Source organism: Mobula birostris, chromosome 6 (assembly GCF_030028105.1).
Source record: "Mobula birostris isolate sMobBir1 chromosome 6, sMobBir1.hap1, whole genome shotgun sequence".
Classification (NCBI taxonomy): domain Eukaryota; kingdom Metazoa; phylum Chordata; class Chondrichthyes; order Myliobatiformes; family Myliobatidae; genus Mobula; species Mobula birostris.
The window spans coordinates 50,918,286-50,936,237 of NC_092375.1; the positions used below are offsets into that span (position 1 = coordinate 50,918,286).

At 34.7% G+C, this 17,952-nt stretch overlaps 1 protein-coding gene across 2 annotated transcripts in view; it reads left to right on the top strand.

The window, feature by feature from the left end:
- rpgra (retinitis pigmentosa GTPase regulator a) overlaps positions 1 to 14,620 on the top strand; it is a 74,756-nt gene extending 60,136 nt beyond the window's left edge. For both annotated transcript variants that reach the window (XM_072260480.1, XM_072260481.1), the window contains exons 14-16: positions 10,561 to 10,609; positions 11,231 to 11,697; positions 13,398 to 14,620. In XM_072260480.1, the coding sequence (XP_072116581.1) occupies positions 10,561 to 10,609; positions 11,231 to 11,697; positions 13,398 to 13,631 (750 nt within the window). In that variant the 3' untranslated portion in view covers positions 13,632 to 14,620. The remainder of the gene's footprint in view (positions 1 to 10,560; positions 10,610 to 11,230; positions 11,698 to 13,397) is intronic.
- The last annotated feature ends 3,332 nt before the right edge of the window (positions 14,621 to 17,952 follow it).

Sequence of the window (17,952 nt, forward strand, 5' to 3'; positions counted from 1 at the left end):
CCAAAACTTCGACTATTTATTCATTTTCATAGATGCTGCCTGACCTGCTGAGTTCCTCCAGCATTTTGTGTGTGTTGCTTTGGTTTCTGTGTTTTTTTTAGAAAAATATCCTGTTTGCCCAATTTATCAAAAGAGCTGTCTAGAACTGTGTTTTGATTATTTGTCTACTTGCTCATTTAGAAGGTGATCCCTTTTTAGGATCTATTTTGGAATTTCTGATATTTGTATTGATTCACTTCTGTAACCATCTTAAGATCCTTGCAATGCTCAAATGAAAATCTTTTAACTTTGCTCATTTATTGTTTGCAAAAAGCATTTCCTGAAGGACAAATGATTCTAACCTTCAGTCTAAGTTCTGTTTACTCGCTCCATCCATCATGATCTATTTGTCTAATTGTCCTCTCAAGATCAATGATATGGTATTTCCATAAATTATGATAAATCACGCATTTTGCTATCATGTAAGCTCTTAATATACATGAGTTCTTAATTAGTGGCAAAGTCATTTCTAATCGCTTTGTTATCTTTTTCTTCATGTTTACCTTTAACCAAATAGCATGCATCCTTTCAAGATTGTGTTACATGTTTTGATATAACTAACCTGTCTCTTGAGGCTCTGCACCCAACACCCTTCCCTCTGGTTTATTTGCACTCTGATATTGCCCTTATCCTCCTTCACTGGCAGTTGAGAATGAGTTTCTTCCACTATAGTTCTGTGGGTCCTGAAATGAGTAATAAGTCCTTTACAAAACCTGTAGACTCTATGAAACAAATGAAGCCTGACTGGCTGAATGGGTGGGTTATTTGGATTATTGTATGCTCCATCCTTTGTATGTGGTTGCCCTCTGGTTGAAGATGCCAGATCCTTGGTTCAGTTAGCATGAATACCCTTGAGTCAGGAATTTTGAGTTTTTGAAGGTGCTACGTTTTTTAGGAGAGTTTGAGGATGATTTTGAAACATTTTGCTCTCCACCTGGAAGATGTTTCCTCTGATGGAACTTGGAGCAGAATGCTTGCATTGGTAGTGTGGTGTCAGGCAGATAAACGTCGAAGCTGGTAAAACATGATCAGTGACTGGATGCTGGTGCTGGTATTCATTCACCTGTTCTGCCTGTGGATTTGAAGATTTTGCGGAGCAGCATTGAGAGTAATTTCCCAATGCTTTGATAGCCCTCTGTAAGCTGTTCACATGTATAGGTAGGAAAGGGTCACTGCAGCTCAATGGGTAATGATCTTGAGGATGGGTATGAGGTCTTGGTCTTTGATTGCCTTCCCAATTCACAGGCAAAGCCTGTGTTGGTGCACTGAGGTGATGGTGGATTGTGCCTTTTGGACTTTGCCCATACTGAGAGGTGGCTCCCAAAATGTAGCAAGAGATGTACATTGACCAGGATCTCATCATGGATTGCATGGGGCAGAGATGTGCAATGGGCTGGCTGGTGAAGGATCTGTCTCCTAATGTTTTATGTAAGGTCCATTCTATCATGCGCTTTAGTGAAGGAATCAAAAATTGTTTGTAGTTTAGCTTCTAAGCAGGGATGGCCACAAATCAATTCTGCATATAATAACTCAATGAATTTCAATGAGTTTTGGAGTGATGAGGGTTGAATGGTTCCCAACTAGTCTTGTATATTAATTCTACTCCAGCAGGGAGTTGGTTGGAGTTGATGTGTAGTGTTGCATCAAGAAAAATTAGGAGAAGATTTGTGAGATTACAGAGCCTTACTTGACACTGATACTGCACTAAGTTAAATCAGTTGTGCATCCCAAGGTGAAGAGTACAGCTTGCAGGTCAAACTGAAATGGATGGAGGATCTCCTTCAGTGATGATTATCTGCCTGTAAAACACCTCCATTTCAGTTACCTTTGACTGAGTGATACAATTGTTCTTAGCCCATCAATAAGGTGCCACATAATGTGCAAGATATCAATTTATGATAAAGATGCATGCATGGAAGGAAGAAGATCCAGAATGGTAATATCACAGGTCAATTCTCCCTATCTACAGTATTTATATATATATTTTAAATGAGCTACCAGAAGGACGGGAACTCTGGCTGTTCCTAAGATAGAGCCAAAATTGTACCTGTATTCTAATCAAATGAACTAGTACAGATGGGAGAGAAGAAAATGGAGTTTTTCAGTCCTGTGATTTTTATTGCACACGGGATTGAACAATAAAACCACTTAGAAAACAAGAGATTTGAATAGTATTTGAACATCCAGTTTCAATATCTTTGTCTCAATTAGAACAATCTAAATTTTGCTTTCTGTAAGAGTTTCCATTAGTTTAGTCATGTAAACATATTCTGAAAATCTTTTGAGAGGGTTCCTTGATTTGTACTATGTTTAAAAATGAAAATTAAGTCTGTTCGTCTTTGCCAATCAGCAAATTTAGAGGATGTTAGTGTGGAGCAAATTGACAAATATAAGGAGTATAAAGAAAACCTACAGTATCTGATGTGTTTCAATAGGTTTCAACAGGTACATTTATTGCCAGAGAAGTGTACACAATATATAATCCTGAAATTCTTTTTCTTCGCAAACATCCATGAAAACAGAGAAGTACCCCAAAGAATGAATGACAGTTAAATGTTAGAATCCCAAAGCCCCCCCCCCAGCTCCCCTTCCCATGCACAGACAACAGCAAGGCAACAACCCCCCCTCCTCCATCAGCAAAAAAGCATCAGCGCCCTCCACTGAGCACTCAAACGTGCAACGAAGCATCAATAAAGACACAGACTTGCAGTGCCCCAAAGACTACTCATTCACCTGGTAATTCGACATATCACAGGCTCTCCCTCCCTCTCTCCCTAATAGGGAAAAAGAGATGTCTCCATTTCACAGAGAGAGGGGAAATATAACAAACAACTCGCTGATTTATGGTGTTAGAAGTCTGTTGCGTCCCTTTTTCCAAGCTCTGCTTCCAGACAGTCAGCCCCGGAAAGCCTTAGGTCTCTGGAAACACAGCTCCTGATGTTCTGTGTTCTCCTGCGACATCTCAGTCGGGGCACTGGCCTTGAAAATCAGCCCGTCTCCAGAGCCACATAAATCCGGCACCCTGAAGGCCGCTAGTCTTCCAGGCCACGTCCTTGGCTTATCAAAAAGCGGCCGGTCGTGAGAACCTGAGAGTGGGTCACATTCCTGCAAATTCAGATTGTGTGGGATTATAGAATACCACAATGGATTTTACAGAAATAATTCTTGCAAATATTAGTAGCAGGCAATATTTTTATTCTCTTCCATGAATGAAGATGGAAAACACTGGCCTTATATAATTATAAAGTTTGCCAATGTGGCAATCTAGTAAAAATTAAACATGAACAAACTATTTTGTTCTTTCACTCAAATCTGTTTCTAGACCTAGAACTTAAATGTTTAGGACAACAGCATAGTGGGTCAGTAGAAAATTTCTTTAAAAAACTTCATTGAAGTGAGAAAGATATTACTATCTAATATGTTTTTCACCAGAATCTGCTCTTATTGAACAATTTAAGACAGTAAATGTTGGAAACAATAATTCAGACAACTATGGAGAGAGAAACAGTTAGTTTGTCAGACCAATTTTGATGAGCGGACCTGAACCATTAGACCATAAAACAAAGGCTTAGAATTACATCATTTGGACCATCAAGTTTGCTCTACCATTCAATTGTGACTGATTTATTATCCTTCTCAACCCCATTCTCCTGTCTTCTCCCCAAAACCATTAACACCCTTACTAATCAACCTGTTAACCTCCACTTTAAGTAATCCAATGACGTGGCGTCCACTGCTGTCTGTGGTAACAAATTCACAGATTCCCTACCCTTTGGCTAAAGAAATTCCACGCATGTCTGTTCTAAAGCGATATCCTTGTATTCTGATGCTGTGCCCTCTGGTCCTAGACTTCACTCACAATAGGAAACATCCTCTCAATGTCTTCTCTATCTAGACCTTACAATAATTGTTAGGTTTCAATGAGATTCTCCTTCCTCCACTCTACTAAATTCCAGCGAATAAAGGACCAGAGCCATCAAACGCTCTTCATCCATTGACCCTTTCATTCTCATGAATCTCTTCTTGACCCCTTCCAAAGCTGGCACATCCTTTTTTAGTGAAGCTGCCCAAAGCTGCTCACGATACTTCAAATGTGGTCTGACCAAAACCATGTAAAGCCTCAGTATTACCTCTTTGCTTTTATATTCTAGTCCTCTTGAAATGAATGCTAACATTGCATTTGCTTTCCTTACCACCAGCTCAGCCAGCTTACCTTCAGGGAAGGTAAGAGATGACATAAACCAGTGGGAAGTAAACAAGAACTTAGATTTTACAGAGTTTCAACACGAGCTATTCTTATATAGATGATATGTTTTCCAATTTTGTTAATCTTGCCAGATAGAAAAAACACAAATACATAGAGGTAGGCTGGAGAATACAGGTGTGCTTTAATGCAATTTGCAAATGGTTTATTGCAGAGAAGCATTACCACTGTGAAGTACATATGGATCAAAATATTGACATAATGAGTTGCAATGAGACTAACAGTGAAACTATCTGGATTCACTATTACAACAGATAAAATATCAAAGAAAATTCTGGCATGTAGAGTTGAATGAGAAAAAGAGGTTGCTGTGAGTAATTCCCTGCACTGATGGTACCTTGTCCAAGGAAAATAAATTGGAAATAATACTTTTTGTTAAATGAGTCTTAATAAAGTATTAATGTAATTGCTGTTTAATAACTCTTTTCCTAAACCCTACCGTCCCAAATTAAATACTCATACATTTGTAAAGTCATATTTGGATTTTTTTCAAAATTGCATATTTTTTAAAATTAAAAGAAATACTTCTAAAAGTTTATTTTCGATGTTTTAGTTTCTATCTTTAATATCCCATTCTTAATTTTGTTCTCAGCAAAAATGTTGGAAAAGTTTATATTTACTTTCTTTTGACCTGCACTGGCTGTTTGTGGAGGTTAACTCTATCTCCCATTTTTTTTCCTGAAGTCCTCAATAAATGTTTTAACTTGAATATCGATCCAGTTCCCTTTTAAAAATAAAATGCTGCAAATGCTGGCATTCTAAAATAAAACAAGGTGGTCGAAATATTCAGTAGATCAGGTGACAAATGTGAAGAGTAGGGTTACTATTTTGTGTCGATTTCCTTTCTGATGGGAAATTCGAAGGACATAGGATAAAGAGTTGGTCATTTAGAACTGAGATATAAAATTATGTATGCATTGCTCATAATCATTGAACACTAAGAAAGACAAACTATGATAATTGGGCAGGAAAGTGGACTTGAGGTATAGGTTCTGTCATAGTGTAAATGAATAGCAGAGCAGGTTCAATGGCTATGTTGCCTACTGCTGCAATTTACATTTGTAAATTGCTTCCTTGATACTAATGAGAAATAATCTTATCACATCATGGCGGACTACAATTTAAACTACTCTTTTAAGCAGAATGGGCTTTGATCTCCACATGGAAAATGAATGTTCCTTGACTACTTTAACTACCTCTGTAGGTCATCTTTTATCTACTGTGGGCTAAAATGTCACTATTGCCAATTTGACTCAAAGCCATTTCTGCCATGGACATGCAGGTGAAATGTCACAGGCCAGAAAGTAAATTTGGTATGCTTCAACTAGAATCCAACTAGCTTATCACATAGTTTAGCTGCATATTCCCTTACTTAAGCTTTGCAATCCTCCATTGCAAATTATTGTTTTAAGTATTCAGTATTGAAAATGCTGACATATGATGACATTGTTCAGATATTTGGACACATGGAAAAACTCTCCCTCCATTGCTTGGGTAGAGTATAAAAGAGAATAAACAATAGTTGACAAAAGCATTTCCTAGTTTTGATGTCCAGCACTCAATTTTTGAAAACAAAGTACTAAAGGTAGAAAGGGTTGTGGTTTAACGTTATCTTGACTAAACAAGAGTGCTATTTAAACCGTAGTAAATCAGTTTCATAATTATTCCTTGAAGTTATGATTACCTGGTATAGAAACATTTTACACATCATCGACATGATTTTTTTATACTGCATCTTTTACTGGGCATAATACAGCTTTACTGAAAAAAATAATGAGCATTAATGCTTTTGTAACAATATGTATTAGTTGATAACAGACTTTCAAAGAATTTCAACAGATTAGTGAACTTTATCTGAATTAGCTTTAGTTCTGAAGATTCAAAAATTTCAAAGCTATTATTCAAGAGTTAAACTGGAGCTAATTTATCTTAAAGGAGTCATTGTATAGTTTTAACTTATTAATCTTGGCATCCCACATGTATAAACCCACAGAAGAAACCAACCATTTTGAATAGTAAACGTTGATGGAAATAGGCCAATTTCCCCACTGAGAAGTGCTTGTGAGATTGAATTGCCTGCCAGTTTAGCAGCTTGTATCAGAGAATTTGTGTTAGCTGAACATGCATGAGCAAGATCAGCAAGGTGTTGCCTGGGGTGATGCAGAGTTTTTGACTGTTGTTCCTGTCAGAGAGTTGTGGGTACTATAATAGTTCATATCACTAAACTTACAAAATTTTTACTTTGTAAGAAAATACTTGTCTGAACTAGCCAGTGAATAATTAATGAACCAAGATACATTTAATACTCCTTAATGCATTCTAATTATATCCTTGCCAGACAGTTTGTTGTCTTGGATTCATAAGGACTTAGACATGAAGAACTTAATTGGAAATGCTGAATGAAACCTAACTCCACAAATAGTAAAATGGTATTATAGTGAAGTATGCGATTTTCCTATTGATAAAATATATTTCATACCTTAATTGCAACATTGAAAGTTCATTAATACGAGAAAGTCTGCAGATGCTGGAAATCTAAAGCAACTCACACAAAATGCTGGAGGAACCCAGCAGGATAGGCAACATCTATGGAAATGAATAGATAGTTGATGTTTCGGGCCGACGCCTTTCTTCAGGTCCTGAAGGAGGGTCTTGGTCCAAAACATTGATTCTCTATTTACTTCCATTAAAAATCCATTATTTGTTAAGTGAATCTTGATAACATTAGTTGGAGTAACGGTAAGTATTTTTACAAGGTCTGATGTGGATTAATAATAGCAAATAATTGAAAAGTAATATAAAAGGCACTATTCCTCCTTGCTAGTTTAAAACAATCATGTGCACAGAAATTAACTAAAGGGAAATAGAAATCATGTCAAATATGAAACGTCTAATACTTGATATGCATATTTAATAGGTGGTAAAGTGAAGGAATTTAGAACCTCAGGCACTGTGGTTCAATTTATATAAAGAGCTCAGCTTCATATGTAGCTAACTTTTAATACTTAGTAGCCATGGATACGTTAAGTTTCTGTTAACACAAAAAAAAATCATTGTTACATTTTACAATTCCAAAGGGAGAAAAATATTTTTCAACCATTTTCTGCAGAAAGTAATGTGAAATATCTTTCAGTACAGCACTGATTATTTTAACTTAATGTGTCAAAATTGCACTTAGCATATCAATTATATTTTTGCCACATGTAGCAACACGTTATTAAAACAAGCATGTCCAAAATAAGTATGTTATTCCTACTTCTTAAACAATTACACTGAAACATTTGATTTTAGTATATCCCTCTAGGTAGAAATGTGAAATTAATTGATTAATTTTCTTTTATAGTTAAAGGAAATTCAAAATGATGAAGAGGTTGTACAATATATGTGGAAAAAGAAACAAATAATAAAGATGGGGTATGATAGAGAGGAAAAGGTTATAAAGGAGATTGATAGTGAAGAAACAGCAAATAAAGAACAAGCTATTAATGGGAAAGCAAATGTGGTCAGTGAGCAGGTTAGTTATCTTGTATTCATTGCCTTAATCCTTAGCTATCTAGTTCAGGAAAGCTCCTGAGGACACAACATAATTGGTTTAGTAAACTTTGACTTGTACACTCAAATTAAGATAGAATAATATTACATTAATTAAGCTGGTGGTCATGATTAATGCGTTTCCAAATCATCCAGCCAAAACTTGGTTTTGAGCACCTTTACTATATTATTGCACTCAGTTGAGGACTATCAAGAAGCCTTACCATGCATTGTGGTAAATAAAATGGTAATGTGCTCTTTGTGTGGTTTTTTTGTCACAAGCATCTTTGTTTTTCAAACCCTTTCCATTGGTAGTCTTTAACTAGTAGCTGTAGTTTGTAAATCTGAAATCCTCCGTTCTCTAATAATTTAATCCTTTCCTCTTTTAGATATTTATTTATAAACAAATAAAATTGACATTGCATCTGTATTAGAGATGCCAATCTAATCTCTGACTGAGGACTTGTAGGTTATTATTACTTTTTCATGTTGGAGTTCTGGCATTTCATGCACTAGGCTTCCCTACAATTTTCAAACAAATTGCTCACAATGGTGGAAATTCCAAATTGATGCTTTTAAAATTTGAATCAGATCAATATTCCAGCATCAATTTTGAAAAATGATGTTGATTTTTTAAAATGTGTACATACCTTTCTAAATGAAGGAAAGATGGCAGCATACTCAGACATCGCAGCCTTCCAGGAGCCAACCAAAACTGTTTTAGTCTTATTAAACATCTTTTTTTTATGATCGCAAGACAATGCTGGACTTTAAGAACTGCAGGTCTACCACATCAGTGAGGTGCTTGTTGGCGGAGGAACTGGACTTGGTGCAGGCAACGTTGCTGCCTGCTACAGTCTTTATGATCGAAAGAGGTTATCAAGTGGCTCAGCTCAAAATTAAATATATCTGAAGGATGTGAATGTGTTACTTTTCAAGAATATGAAACTGATTTAAGCTTTGTACAATAATCCTTTATTTCATAGAACAAAAAAACATTACAGATAAACTGCATGTGAGAAGGAGGAGAGGAAGAAGGGAATAATATGCTAGAAACACAGATGAACGATGTTGAAACACTTTGTTTAAGGATCAGGAGATGATTATAGACTGAATAATTCATATGAGAAATAGAAGGAACTTTACTGGAGATATTTTGACGTGCATTTATTGTCAGAAACAGCATGCTTTGGGGCCCAAGTACTTAACATAATTTCATGTACAAGATTAAATATGTAAGTTGCTTCCCTAGTAGAAGAAAATAGATAGAAATAAAAATGAAAGTCGGGCCTGGTGAATGTTAAAAACCTTCTAGATACAGCATGGCAATTAAGATATGGTTTTCATATTATATTGATGTATCATATATCTGTACTCCCACATGTATATTATGTATATGACAGAAGTGTCAATTATGAATCTTGCCATAAAATAGTGATAACTGAAAGGAAGGTATCTGGACAGGAATAATGCTAAATATCCAGGAGATCCAGCAGATTAATAGCTGACTGTACATAGTGTGACATACAGCAAATTAAGATCAGGTACAATCTTCAGCCAAACAGGTTGTAAAATTTGGACCATGGTTAAGAAAAAATATAATATTTTTGGGAACAGTAAACTCATTTAGTTAGCAAGGACATAGAGCATAAGTAATTGATGGATACAGGATATGAGGTCACATTTACAGGGAATGGAGATATTATGTAGGTAAGTGGAGGTATGCAGTCTTTATGATCAAGAGGAGTTATCAAGTGGCCCAGCTCAAAATTAAATGTATATCAAGGATGTGAATGTGTTACTTTTTAATGGATACCAAAAATCATGGATGCAATCAAACACTAACATTTCAGTGGGAACAAGAATTATAGCTAGAATACAAGTAGTGGAGAATCTCTAATAGGAATACAGCGATTTAGAACTATATTTGCTGCTCAGGATGCCTGGTAATTCCTTTCTCACAACAATGCTGGCTGCTACTGAAGAATGGAAGAGAATAGAGTACAGCAATAAACAAAGAAAACCTGAAGAACGGTGTTGGATGAAATTTACAGCAGTGGATCAGGGGGTAGAGGCTGATGTGGTTGAAGTAGATGTTAGATGGGCATAGATGGACATAGTCACTTGAGAAGATGAATAATGTAGATCATTATTTTCTCTTTTCAGTAATCATGGCATTAAAATTGATGTGACACATCACTGAGATGTTCTTTTGAATTACACGTCCTTAATGCTGGCTAAATAATTTTTACATTTTTTTTTTAAAAAAAGGGTCCACAGCAAGTACTGACTATTGCTTGGGAATCAATTGAATCCTTATTTCTGATTCTTCAAGACTGTATTGGCTCCTCTGTTGCCTGAATAATACTAGACGTCATAGTTCAACATTGTGAAATATTTTAATTGTTGTATTTCCATCGTTTGTTTATCATCATATTTTGGAGTATGAATATTGTCATGGTTTCTTACTTGGGAAAATTTTTAGAGCTCTTCAGTCTTTTATGTAGGTTCATTAAAAGCCTGGAATCATCATGACTTGTAGAAAACATAGCTCCTGGTATCTTATAGATTGCATGATTTAATGTTAGGCTCCCTCCATAGCAAGGAAAATGATCGTAACTACATAATATATCATGCGCTCATCACTTGTTTTAATTTGATAAGACTTTCGTTGGTAAGAATGTCAAGTATTTTTATACATTGCTATACCTCTACTCTTTTACAAGGTAACATCAGTTAATAAAGAACAGTCAGAATCAGAGGAAGATGAAGAAGGTGAGCAAAAATATTTTGTTGAAATGTAATTAAAATAATTCACTTATACCAATGGTTTGTGGTTACACAAGTTACAATTGCTTATTGGTGATATAACATTAACTTGCAGTTGGAACTACAATCTGTTTATGAATTGAATACTAACTTTTCAAATCTTTATACTTTTAGTACCATGAAATAACTGATTTTTGAGTTACCAGACAATATATTATTTGATATTACTCAATTTTTAATATTTTTATATCTTACTGGATCAATCAAACCATGACATGAAAAAGAATGATGGAAGGATATTGTATTTTTATTAATTTGCATCTCCTAGATTTGGACTAGTAATGCTGAAGGATGAGGCAATTACTAAACATTTATTGCACATTTTGAGAGGGATCTGAAGACTAAAAAATTGAGCTAAGTTAACTTTTGGATGAAATAAATAACATACAATAAAGATGTAACAACAGTAAGATATAATATGCCTTGAGTACAGTATGTTTTTCTGGCTGTGATGGCTGAAGTTTTCAGCATATGTGTTAAACTTTAATGGTGGTGTATTGTTAATGTTTTAAAGTCATGACAATGCAAGTAGAGAGTATTGATGACTGCATTCATATATTGATAAAGATTTTCAGAAAAACGAGATCATGGAAATCTCAGCAGAAAGTGAAGATGCACGAAGTTTAGAAGGAAATGAAGATTCAGAAAGTTTAGAAGAAGATGAAAATTCAGAAAGTTTAGAAGAAAATGAAGCTTCAGGAAGTTCAGAAGAAAATGAAGATTTGGAAAGTTTAGAAGAAAATGAAGATGCCGATAGTATAGGAGAAGTTGAAGATACACAAAACTTGGGAGAAAATGAAAATGCAAAAATTTCAGGAGAAAATGAGGATGCAAAAATTTCAGGAGAAAATGATGCTAAAAACTCAGGAGAAGATGAAGACGCAAAAAGCTCAGGAGGAAACAATGATGTAAAAAATTCAGAAGAAAATGAGGATGCAAAAAATTCAGGAGATAATGAAAGTGCTGAAGATTCTGGAAAAATTAAAAATTTAAAAGGAAGCAAGTCAAATGGTTTACTCAGTAGAACAAAAAATGTAAGTAGTCGTTCTTTCCCTCTTTTATTTTTACTTGTTTTCATATATTTATAAAATACACATATTTATAAGGAAAGGCAACTGTTATAGATTTTTTTTTAGAAATAACTGTGGAATTAAATTCTCAGATTAATTCTCTGATGCAATGACTTGGGAGTTATTGGATACAGGTGTTTTGCAAAAAAATCTGATAACTATAAAGACTGTATAAAGTAAGCAAAAAAGATATTGAATAATATATGAATTAAGCTGATTAAAGCACATGGAAAATCTTGGAATAGCAAATGGAACACCAATGCATGTTTGTCATAAAAGTCAATTCGCATTTTGTGGGTAGATTTAAGAAAAACTCAATAGGAACTATCCTCTGGGCATATCTGAAAGTGAATGGCAAAGACTTGAGTATTTGTGTTGAGGCAGTGGAAGATATTAGCTTGATTATTGTTTTTTTTTGAAGCCACAAAATCAGATTTAAAATGATACAATGTAAATTCATAATATAACATCTGAAATATGAAGTATGTTTCACAAATTTTTCATATTTGTGTTTTGCTTCAACATTCTTGAAGTGAAGAGGAGCAATGTTTCTGCCATTAATTATCTTTCACTGAAAATGTATCTATGGATATTGTACTGATTTTGGTGAATGATACCAGTAATGTGACATTTAATAAAAAATATAGTTTCTAGAAAATACTTAGTTCATATAGTTTTTTTTTGTAACATTGCTTACAGCCTTTTACTATTCTAGACTTGGGTCTGTCATTTCATTCCAAAGTATTAAGACAAGTAACAGAATTTTGGTTTTGCTTACCTTTTTTTTTAAAGAAAAACTGAACACTGCACTTAATCAGTGCCTCTAATCTAACATAACAATCCTAATGTAGTTTGTATGAACCACTTGAAAAAATTAATGTTGAACTGCATAAAACAGCATGGACAGATTACCAAGAGCTTGGTAAAAGAGTTGTGTTTTATCGGAACATCTTAAAACAACAAAGAATGTGGGGAGAATAGCTGAGAGATCTGGTTCAGAGGCGGAATTCCAGGTCAATATGGTCTTGGGGTGAGTGAAATGGGGAGGCGCAAGTAGTTCTAACTCGAGCGTTGTGGAGTTGGTTGGGAGTAGGCAATAGTGAAATGCAGGACCAAGGCCAAGAAAATATCCAAAAATGTAAATAATTTGTGCCTTATTCAATAATCAGTGTAGATGAGGGATCATGAGAATTTATGTGTGAATAGGGAAGGATGTGAGTTGAGATAGTGATAGCTGAGTTTTATATTAGAGTGGCGGCTTGGCCATGATCTTGTTGAGTTGAGTCCAAAAGTATCAAAAATATGAAGGCAGCCAAATTAGGATTTTACTTGGATTAATCAAATCTTAATTTTAAAACAAAACACATTAACTTAAAATGGCACAAAAGGAGGGCTTTGGCCCATCAGTTCCTCCCTTGTAGAACAATTTTTATTAATCAGTTCCATTCTCTCTTTGTATCCCTTTGTTGTTGTTATTGTTGATCGTCACTCATTCTTGTATGCCTGCAAATTATTTTCTCGTGCCCATCAACACCTCGTTGTTCCTTTTTAGTAAAAATTCATATTGACTGAAAAAGGCATAGAAATGATGTAATATACTTAATGCATTAAATTTTATTACCTCTTTGCCCCTATATAAATAATGTTTTCCTGTGTTATTGCAGCTGTCATTTTTTAAGGGCAATTCCACCAAGGAGGCTGAAGGAAAAATACAGTGCAAGAAAACAAAGTCTGAGGATTCAACCAAAGAAAACACAAATGGAGATGAAACGTATGTTTCAAATATGAACTGTTCATCAGAGGGCAGTGGGGATAACATTTCCTCTAATCAAAACAAAAAATCAATACAAAGTAACTTTAAAAGCAAATATAAATCAGCTACTTGTGTGTTGGTGTGAGTACTCAACAAGAAATGTAGTAGGTACTTCGAAGCAATTTGGAAGAACATTTTGCACTTTAATCGTATGGTGTTCCAAAACGGAGCTTTTCTACTTGTGTAATCACGTGCCTATGAAGCCATCAGTGTTACTAAAATCACTGTATTTTGAAACCTGAAAAGGAATATTTGAATCTAAGAGTATGTTTTATCCTTTCAGGGATTCAATAACAGTAATTGTGTAATGTTTCAATAAATGATTGATTCAGTATATTTTTGTATGAATAAGATATAGTTTGAATGTTTCAGAACAGCGGCTTTAATAGTGCTTTTCTAACTTTGTGACCTGTTATAAAATGTCAATTATTTATCTTATACTCTTTTCAGTGTAAATAACAAAGTACAGTTTGTTTAATGTTTGACATTTTTGTAATCAGAATAATTTCTTAACTGTAGTCTAAAATATTATGCTGATGTTTGGTTTCATATATTGAATGGTAAATCATTGACGTTAAGTCATGAATAAGTCAGGATTCTTCATAATTTTCATTTCTTTTAACACATCAAAATACGAAATAGGATTTGTAAAATTCTAAAAGACTGAATTAATTGGTCAGAATTTTCTTTACACAGTGAAACAAACGCATTCTTACTAATTTCAGTTTACTCCTTAAGTATGCGGTTTTAGGAACAACATTTGCATTTGAATTATAAGGATAAAATTGAGTAAAAGAGGAATATCTTTTCTTTTTTACAGTGTTTCAGCTGATTTGTTCTTTTTGCTACAGATAATTCTCCTACTTTTCAAGCAAGCAATAAAATCTGTGTAGGATTCAATATATAAAAGAAAATACTGGGAAGTAAACACTGTTTAGTTCTATATTGTTTATCATAGATGTACTTGTATGTTTGCATGTGCATTTCAAATCCAAATCACCAGTCCCTGGCCTTGTATTTGTCTTAATATCATGGCTGCTATTAGTTTAATTAATAAAACTACACTTGCTATAACTGTGGGAAGATTTTCATCAGCTGTATCTTCACCATCTCCCCAGAAGTCGTTCCATCTGCCATAACCTGAATCACTCTATAACAAGGGACAAACCTGAATGCATTGGTATATGCACCATCACCTGATCCAGCAGAACTGTAACAAACCCTAATGGGCCTTGTCTATGTCAAATCAATCCATTTCCCTGTCATCATTTTATGACCAACAGAGAAAACTCTAGCGTTCATTGTCTCATTAAAATTCTGTCTTCCTTCCATCATCTACTTCATAACTTAACAGAAAGTCCAAGGAACTTATTGACCAACTTGTCAATAAGAGAAAACCTATTCAGCAAACTTTCTCTGTTGCAGCACCTCATTATTTTGCTCATCAAACCTAATCTTTCATAGGAATGGGCCGGCCTTCCCTTGTGTAACTGATTCTATCTCCTACAATTATTTTTCTTTGATCTTATTAACAAGACATACTACTTGATCCTTCAGCTCTGAAAAAAATTATTCCACCCCAGTAATTACAATACTTATACTGATTTGTAACCTAGTGGTCATAGTTTACAATAAATTATGAAATTGAATTCAATACACTTAATGTGGTAGCAACAAAAAACATCAGAAAAATATAACATTAATTAATATGAAATTAAAAATTGCAGATGCTGGAAATCTGATATAAAAGAGCAGAACCTGCTACAATCAATCAGCTGAGTAGGCAGAATCTATGAAAACAGAAACAGTTAGTGTAACATTTAGGTTGAATACTTTTTCTCTAATGGGTAAAGAGTGAAAATAAGTTGCAGAGTGAAAATAAGTTGCAGAGAGATGGATAAGATAAAAGGAATATTTTTGATTGAGTGCAAGGCCAGGGTTACCATGACGATATGTTAATAATAAAGCTATTGAATTGTAGTTTAACAAGGGCAATCTGCAGCAGTGACCTTCCAATTTCCTATTCCTTTAGTTCTCCATCTCACTCCCTGCCACTGTTCCCTCTAGGCTGCGCGGGTGTGTGGCTGTGCAGTAACTGAAATGTTCCCGTGCACGTAGCCTTTGTTGCCGTGCAGCTGGAATTTTCTTTTATATAATGTTTTATTAAAGTGCCATGCAGTTTTCAGGCCACATAAAAATTTCCTGCTCAGAGCAATGGTGATCCACACAGCTGTAAAAAAAAATTAGAGGGAACGTTGCTCCCTATTTCACCATTTTGGTTGTTTTTGCGCTGTAATAACAATGTAAACTTGAAGATTCCATATTTTTATTTTCCATGCTAGATTTTTTCTTCTTGTTACCTTTATCTCATCTCTTATCGTTATGGATAGCCTTCCTCCTTTTCTGTGTTGCTTCTTTCTTCTAAAAGTTAAGTATCCTGGAATCATTAATTCCCGAACATATAGGCATTACAACTGTTTCTTTATAAATGCTGTAAAAGCATACTAATTTCTTTCTATTTAGATTCTTAAATCATTTGCTTTGTTATGAATGTGTACATTCAGATAAAAAGCCTTTAATTCTGCCTCTTTCCTCCAGATTTTCCTCTAACCATCACTGTTTGTATATGCTATCCTTATGCTATCCAAACATATTCATATGTTTGTATATGCTGTCCATTCCTAGTACACTCTAATTACCATTTCACCATTTTGCACAAAATCTTTAATTTTCTAAGTTTTTTCTCAGGAACAAGCTATCCTGAAATCCTAATCTAACTATTTAGTTTAAGAATATTTGTACAGTTATTTTTAGTTTGCCAGGCCATGGCTTCCAGCTCAATTTAAGTGGAACTTCTCCCAACAGAATCTTTTTCTACGGAACTGATGTCATTAGACTATGAATTGGCATTTACGAGGTATTCCCCTATATCAATGTTTTTCAAACATGCATTCATCTTTCTGATCTTATTGCTACTACACTAAATTTGCATGTGGCTCACATAGTAATCCAGAGATTATTGTGTTTGCCATTTGACTTAGAACCTAGCTGTCCAAAGTTCTTCAGGATCATAGTTCAAAATTATTTGTTTAATCTTTTTCTATTTATTTCTTGTTCCCCAGAACACCATTCTGAGGAGCCCCTATCGTGATGTCCTGGGATAAAATGATTGCCTTCCAAAAACAACAACCTTTGTGAATTATGTGACCCTAACCAATAGATTATTTCACCAGCTAATAATATGCTGCTGGAGGAATTCAGCCAGACACACATCTATGGAGGCAGATGGAAGGTTGACATTTCAGATTGAGACCTTGCATCAAGAATCTGCTAGTCTTAAAGCAGGGTCTTGACCAAAACATTGTCTATCCCTTCGCCTCCACGGATGTGCCTAACCTGTCTGATCCCTCCAGCATTTTAGTTTTAGATTCAGATATTAGCATCTGCAAGTTTGTTGTTTGTCCAGAAAATGTTTCCCCCCATAGGTTTGCCAGGGTTTCTTGATGTTATAGTCAAAATTTGACTTTATGTCAAGCGCAGTTACTCTTATTTCACCCCTGGAAGTCGAATCTTGTTTTTCTTGGGACCAAAGCTGTAATGAGATCTGGAGCTGAGCATTTCTGGCAAACTCAGACTCAGTGAAGTGGCTATTACTGAGTCAATGCCATTCTGATTTCAATAATGCTCCTGTCATGTGCTGACAATTGATTAGTTCAATCAATCAACCCTAAAAACCTGTTTCTTCAACCAAGCTTTAGATCTCCCTTTCTAACCATTTCACATTTTATTAATATCCTTCTGTGATATATCAAGATATCTTTCTATGTTAAAGAACTTTATAAATGCAAGTTCATATCAGTAATCTCATAACATGGTAAGGAAGCATTGGGCCATCATTATCAAAACTTCTAATTATATTTGTCAAAAATGTTCAGCCATTAATGCAATAAATTAGAATTATTAATACTTTTCTGTGCACAATGCCTTTCTTTTAATAGAGAAGATTCTGGAATGTATCTCCTTACACTTAGATGTATACTTGATTTGGTTCCAAAACTACAATACAACTTTAAAAAGAAATTCGTGTTTTTTTTAAATACACCAGTAGTTTCATGTGTAGAGGTGCCTGTGTTAATCATCTCATGCTGTTAGTTTCACCAAGGGCTATTCAAAATATTCCGCAGAGGTGATTATAAAAATACAAAATTGTCTGGTCATAGCTTTAATTGTGTTCATTTTAAGTTTGCTACTCTAAATCTCCAGTATTCATTGAATTGAATCTTTCCATTCCAACATTAAATTCTATTAAAATTTAGGTATTCCAAACACGTTTGTCAATCCGGCATCCCATCGCTGCTGCCGCTTCTGTGTGTTGCTTTTTGATCATTTGGGTACAGCGACTGGAC